The sequence below is a fragment of the Anas platyrhynchos genome, chromosome Z (assembly GCF_047663525.1).
Source record: "Anas platyrhynchos isolate ZD024472 breed Pekin duck chromosome Z, IASCAAS_PekinDuck_T2T, whole genome shotgun sequence".
NCBI lineage: Eukaryota > Metazoa > Chordata > Aves > Anseriformes > Anatidae > Anas > Anas platyrhynchos.
In genome coordinates, this window is record NC_092621.1 from 40,552,300 (window position 1) to 40,559,488 (window position 7,189).

Consider the following 7,189-nt stretch of genomic DNA (forward strand, 5'->3'; position numbering starts at 1 on the left):
GGAATTGGTGCCAGCTACCAGAGCCAAGTGGGATCCCTGACCCCCAGCCACAGGGTGAGGCAGTGTGCCCTTCCAAACCAGCTATCAGGAGGCACCAGTGTGAGTGAGGCGAGTGAGGGGGCTCTGCACCGCCAACTGGAGCAGGGCAACAGGCTACATACAGCAGGAGGAGGCAGACGCACTCTCTTCACCAAAAATTTTCACCCACATGCAGTTTGGAAAGAGTTTATTGTACAGACATTATCATATTGCCAACAATCTTCATTTCAGAACAGCAACAGACTTCAGAGGAAGGTGGGTAAGAGTATGAAATACACTTAGGTTTTACTTGAGAAAGTATCTGAAACTGAAAAAACTGGTACTGTTCAAACTCCAACAATTTCAGTGGCCCTCTAGTTCAACCAAATTGAGACATGAAACCCCTCTGTGCTTCATTCACTATTTGGAGTGCCTTACAGAAGAACCACAAGTAACTGAACACAAATACTGAAGCACTGAGCTTGTAAGCAAGAACAGCTCTCTGCTGACACTGAAAGAAGTTTAAGCAGAGTAATGACATACATCTAAAGTATCTCCTTCATAATATTCTAAGGAATATACTAAGATGATTTATTTGCATCAGATACAATCAATCAGGAAGCCTATGACAAGGATTTTAACTTTGACAATTACAATACCTTTATTAATGGTACAACGCAGCAACATCAACTGACGTAAATACAGTTCGTATATAATACAAAAATATAACCCTTCATAAAGTCTGTACTGTGCTAGGAATTATGTACTGAGCTTAAATAGTCGATATACAATGTTTTATCTTAAATAATGTGAACAGACAGGTACACTCAGCCAAATGAACCTAATAACATTTTCTCTAATTTGAAGACAAGCATACAAAGAGCAGTTCATTAGCTCATTGTATCCATACGCCATACTTCACATAGGAGTCAAGAGCAAACAAAGTTTTTTTTCAAGTTTTGCCTTTGCCACTGTTCTCTGTCTATAGTCCAGTGGTTCTACAACCAGAGAATTGAATTTTGGATAGTAGCATTTACTAGCAGATACAGAAAAGTATTACTTGGACAACCAGCTTAAGGCACTATGGTTTCCACAACAGACACACAGAAGTACTGGGGAAAAAACAGAATTCAGCTCTGCAAACCCATGCAGGTGTGCAGAGGAAAGGGGAGCAGGAAGAACAGATGGGGGAGCTATGAGAGTTGAGCTACAGTACCATGACAAACATAAATTTATTCTTTAAATATATATTTGGCAACACATTTAGTAGACTTCTGTGTCTGCTACTTATTCTTCCTAAAAACAGAGAAAGGTAACAATGCCAAAATGTTACAGTCTCAAGAATTCCTACAGCCTTTGCCTAAAAAAAAATTCCCTTCATCCCTCCATTTTAAAATAATAAAAATAATCAACTTTCACTTTTGCAAGACAATCCTTTTACAGATTTTTACATACAGTTCCTAACAAGTTACACGTAAGAAGTCCACTAGGTTGTTTTGTTCTTCTTTTAAAGAAAATATTTTCTAACTGCCGATAAGTGAATTTTCTTCCTAATATTCTCCTTTTAAGAGGCAGAAGCATGCTTAAAATATCCAGGTAAAAGGTAGGAAAGAACTGTCAGCATCTCAATAGAGAAATGTATAACCACCTTGGCTATGCAGATCAAAATGTCTATGCTAACAAGTGCTCGTGCAGAAATGAGCGCCCCAGTTCTGTATTCCTTCTGTCTCTGCTATCAACATCACTGATGAACAACTCATGTGAATCATCTCAAGTTTCTGTTCAAGCTCTTCACAGCAAACAAGTCACCCTGACTCACTCAAGACCTCTTCCTTAGCAATATCCCCTGGTGCTGGCTCAAAGTTAAGACAGTATGAAGCGGAACCAGCATCCTTACAGCACCTGCCACGAAGAAGACTCAGAAAGCTACCTTCTTAAAGCCCTCTTAAACCCTAGACTGAAATGTAGGACCCAGATGGGTTATGAGAACAAGTAAATTCAGAAAGCTATACTACACAAATTGTGCATTCCCAAATTGTATGGGACAGTTCTGTGCATTCCCAATTTGTATGGAACAATTCTGACACAGAACTACAGGTTACATATTGACAGAACTATTTTCAATTTCAGAAAATATTTTGGCCACAGCACAAGCCAGTATCAGAATATGAAGATGACAGTCAGAGCAGCTTACCTAGCTCCCCATGCTGAGCAGAGGATAGAAAAATCTAACAGAGAACAAAAAAAAAACAGGTTTAGATTCACACACGATACATTCTTAGTATTATCCCAAATTACTATTGATTTTGACAATATCACCTCTACTTATATGTGCATACATTTCAGAGTAGCGAAGGGTGCACTTACTTGCAATAAATACGCTATACCTACTACAGTGTTGATGTTTTATTACGTGAATCCCCAAGGGCTGTCATCTGGATATTGATCTGCTCGGTTAACCAAAACTTTGGATCTTACGTATGCTTGGTGTGGAGGGCTTACGGCGTTTTTCTGTACCTTAAACTAACCTTGAAGTCAGTCATTTTATTGTCAATATGAGAATAACCTCAAGATCCTCTTCATCTAGGGTAAATGTCAGCAGCAGATACAAACGCAAAGTTGCCTCTTCTGCCTTAGAGCCCAAAGAGCAGAAGTCTTGTTATAGTATTTCCACATCCTTAGAACCTCAGCCTTTACAGTACATTGACATTCATTTTATCATTCATTTCCTGAATTTCAGTGGAACATTACCTCTGAAGGAAACTACCAGAGGTAATGTACATTACATACATTCTCATATATTTCTGTACAGCTGGCTGTACATATCTCAGATTCCAGTAAATCAATGAGCAGCAGTGATTACATCTATTTCAAATAAAGTTAAAATAAATAATTTCAATTGAAATGACAGTTTAAACCACAACAGCTGTAAAGCACATCAAAAATAAGAACCACAGAGAGTTATTCTTGTTATGGTTATCTAATCATTGGCTTCCTGCACCACAGGAAATTTTTCAATCAATAACAAAACTTCCTAAGCTGCTAGCTACAATTGATATGTAAAAATTATGGAAAATTGGGAAAAAGGGGTTGGAATAACATCTGTATGTTAAAAACTGACGCTCTTCACTTAAGTGAACTCTACACCCCTTCATGCTGAAGAGGTCACAGTTCACTTTAGTCACATTCTATGTGCGCTACTGACTCTAAACAATTGCTAATTTTTAGATACACAATTTATCCAAAAAGAACTAGAACCACTTTCTACTCCTTCTGAACGATTGGGTTTGATCAATTCACTTGTGCAAACTTAAATCCCCTTATATGGTTGATTCCTATCTCATTGCCTCTCATTGCCTAGACAGACATGACAAAGTACCTATGAAAGCAGTGCAAATATAAGAGCTCCACAATAGGAACAAGAGAGGAAAAAAAAAAGCAGGTAAAAAGCTCATCGGTTTGCTCAGTGGTCGTTTACTATTTTGCCTCCTGGCGGATGAAAGAAGTTGTCTTCTTTCACTTTACGATGTTCCGGTAAATCTAGCTGCCTTTTTGCCTCTTCAATGTCTTCCTGAATTGCTGAAATGAGTGCCTCTAAAAATAGAAGAATAGGGATATTTAAAAGCTGATCAGAATTCTAAATACACAATAACAAGAGAAAATATCTTGTTCCACAGAATGACAGAAAAATCACAGAGGTAGAATATAATTATTACAACAAGGTTGGAAAAGCAAAGTTCTTTTTTTCAGGCATGTGTGAGTTTCGTTTTCCACCACTACATTGTTCCAAAATTAATTTTAGAAAAAGATCAAAACAGTTTCGTGAACTGTTTGAATCCTAACAGAACTGCATTTTCAAAAGAAATGAACAGACTAGACCAATGCTTTTATGAGAAGCTCATGATTTTAAAATTACTCCTCAGACAACTGAAATGTAGACTGAAACAAGATGTGGGAGGATTTTTTTTAATTATTATTATTGAACTAACTTATACATTACTACATTTAGCTTATGAAAACATTGTACTGAAAGTTCAAAGGCCAAGAGGTAAAACAGCTCATTGAGAAGAAAAAGAAAGTGAAGACATATTACTTGCATGAATGAAACAATTCTGTGATACTGACCTAAGGAATCAAAGTTTTTTTCTGGTCGAATATACCCAATTATGGCTATGCTGAGAATTTCTCCATAGAAGTCTTCTTTGAAGGTGTGGATAATGTGTGTTTCCTAAAGGAAGAGAAATTAGTTGGCATTTATGATGAACTTGGAACTTTTTCCCCTCACAGTAAGTATGTTCAGCTAATACCTCTAATTCCAATGCACCACAACACATACCAATGAAATTAAGACATTTAATATGTACAATGCAAGATTAGGAGGCTAGTTAAGGCTACTGTGAGAAGGGAGAACCGTACTCTTGCACAGAGTTTAAGAAAGGTTTTTCACCACAGAGTATTCTGATAGCCAAATTAAAAGGAAGAAAAAAAAAAAAGAAATGTTCAAGAGAAATGTTTCACTGCTTCCCAGAAGTAGTATTTACAAAGCAGCAAATAACAAAGAAAGCTTAATCTTTCATTAACTTAATGATGAAAGAACTATGAAGACATACTGAAAAAGCTGGCTTAAGGACAGCTTTTACAAGTAGCTCTGAATGATAAAAATCAGGAAAGTGAATGACAGAAATCCAGGAGTGAAGGCTGAGAAAGGATTCCCCATCCTACGTCTTGCTCAGAAAACACAGCTGCAAAAAATTTGGAGCGTATGTTTATAAAAGTCAAAGGCATCAGAACAGTCATAAACTTAGGATCTTAGAAGGAGAAGATTCATGCCAAGACAAAGGTGCTTTCAACAATTAAAACAGAGCTCTCTGCAAGGCTCAGGAGAAACACCAGCACCTGACAACAAGAAAAACACTGCTGTCACAGCTCAAAATTTACCTCCTCCATCCTGTTATTACACATTTTTGGATACTAGTTCTGTATATCAAGCCACAGCACCACATCTATGGATTCCATCATTTAAGAGAAGGACAGAAAATAATTATATATTAAGATGCCCCCACATCTCTTAGTTTTAATGTAGACAGACAAGGTTAGATAATGCCAGATCATGCTAGGGATCTCAATAACTAGTAAATTCAAAGCATCTATTGAGCATATGCTTACTTAGCTATCAGCACTATAAGCAACCACCGTTTCGGAAACAGATAAAATACTGATCTCTGAAGTACTTAGGCAATGATGGAATAGGACAAAGAAAACAAACTTTGTTCATCTGTGGCTACGTACCATCTGGCTACAGAGACTATTTTCTCTTCAAAACACAAACATATAGGACTGACACCAAATACATTTCTAACAGCAAACAGGATTTCTAGGCAAAGTACTGCACAAAGCAAAGCTCTTACCACAGATTTCTTAGTATTCTTATAGAAAGGATTCCATCCTATGCTCAAAACCATTTTATGCACATCTCCATTTCCAACACAGGCCCATCCATAGTATATACCAGTAGAGATATCAGACGGAAAGCTTTCAACTACTTGCTCGGAAAAGTTCGCTGAAAAGAATTTTAGAAAGGGTAAAGCGTAAGTGACCTTGTGGAACTCCAGGGCATCACAGAGCCCCCAAAGACTTAAAATTTCTGCCTACAGATTGAAGGCTTATGCATGCGGTGATGACTGTGATGTAACATGCTGCTTAGCAAGACATGACATATACAACAGCTCCGTAGGATTCAGCCCCCGTGGCGATACCAGCGCTATCAGATCTCCCGCACGTGCTGTTTTACATATTAGTGAGCACATGGGGAGCGCTCAGGTGGTAAACACTTCACGATCAGGGCGACCGCTACGGCTTTAATAAGGTCAAAATCAAACAACTGCTTCACAAGCACGTACAAAGGCGTGAAAGCACCACCACCACCACCAACCGCGCCCAGGCAGCCGAACCCCTGCCCAGCCCCACACGCCCTGCCCGCGGCGCCGCCGTCAGGCGCTACACCGAGCGGCCCGGCGGCGGTTGAACGGCCCAACGGCCGGCCCAACGGTCAGTCCCACCCGCCCGCTCACCCGTGGGGACGCCGAGCTGCCGGGAGCCCCGCCCGAAGCCCTTCACCACCTCTCCGCGGCAGAAGTACGGCAGCTGCCTCATGGCCGCGCCGCCGCTCGCCGCTCACCGCTTCCTCCTCCTCGCCCAGGGCGACGCCAAGCCGGGAGGAGGGGGAACAACAGCGGGGAGAGCCCCGGCGCGCAGCCCGCGCAACGCGGCGGAGGGTGCCTGCCCTCCCCTCCTCTCTCCGCCAAATGGGCTCGGCCAAGCGCTGGCCCCACCCGGCCGGGCAGGGGGCGGCCGCTGCGCTGCGTGAGGGGCGTGGTGGCGGGCGGCGCCTCACGGCCAGGCAGGAGCCGGCGCTGCCCGCCAGGTGGCACGCAGCCCCTGCCGGCCCTCAGACCTGCAGGAGGCGTAACAGCACAGCAATAGAGCATATATAATGTAATAGAGCATCTGTAATATCAATAAGAGAGCAGCGCGAAGGGCTGCGCCAGGAGCCGCGTGGTTAAACGTTGCCCCGAACTCTTCACTGGTGGCTGCTGTTTGTCAGAGCCATCCTGTCAAGCGGTCGTCCTGCTGATCGGTTTCCTCTCGTTGCGATACCTTGCTGCGATTCAGCCAAGATTTAATCTGTCCTTGATGCGAGGCATCCTTATTTCACACTTGATCGCACCTAGCTCATACTGGAGGTGGGGATCTTGCACAAGTAAAACTTGGTTACCTGACCTGAAATGTAGCAGAGCTAGCAGGCATTTTTCGTCAAAAAGCCCGTCTGAATTTCAGTGATGAGCGTGTCTGCTAGCACTGTCAAAAGACCAGTTTGATAGCTTCTACCTGCCTGTCACTTGAAAGCTCCAGTGCCGTTTCATGCAGCTACAAAGGAACTTCTCTTCCTTGCTTATAATGAGTAATCTACAGCTATTGTTGTTGGTAATAAGTTCTTAAATATTTTCATTGTATATATATGCAACCACAGAAAACAGAATAAAGAGAACAAGAGCACGTGTTGAGTCATCTGTGTAGGCCCCGTGCCAGGTTACCTGATTAAATACAAGCTTTGTGGACTCATCATACTAACCAGCATTTATTGCACCGCTGAACATATTCTGTTCATCAT

At 41.5% G+C, this 7,189-nt stretch overlaps 1 protein-coding gene across 2 annotated transcripts; it reads right to left on the reverse strand.

The window, feature by feature from the left end:
• Window positions 1-209: 209 nt before the first annotated feature.
• On the reverse strand, window positions 210-6,521 carry LOC101797712 (riboflavin kinase). Of its 2 annotated transcripts, none has more exons than XM_038170891.2 (4): window positions 6,197-6,521; window positions 5,427-5,578; window positions 4,144-4,246; window positions 210-3,612 (listed from the first exon to the last, which is right to left on the reverse strand). In XM_038170891.2, exons 1-4 carry the CDS (start codon window positions 6,504-6,506, stop codon window positions 3,482-3,484), a joined length of 696 nt encoding a protein of 231 aa, XP_038026819.2. In that variant the 5' UTR covers window positions 6,507-6,521; the 3' UTR covers window positions 210-3,481. The 2 variants fall into 2 exon arrangements, with proteins under 2 accessions (XP_038026819.2, XP_027302397.1); XM_027446596.3 differs by having other exon boundaries at window positions 6,090-6,318.
• Between the last annotated feature and the right edge of the window lie 668 nt (window positions 6,522-7,189).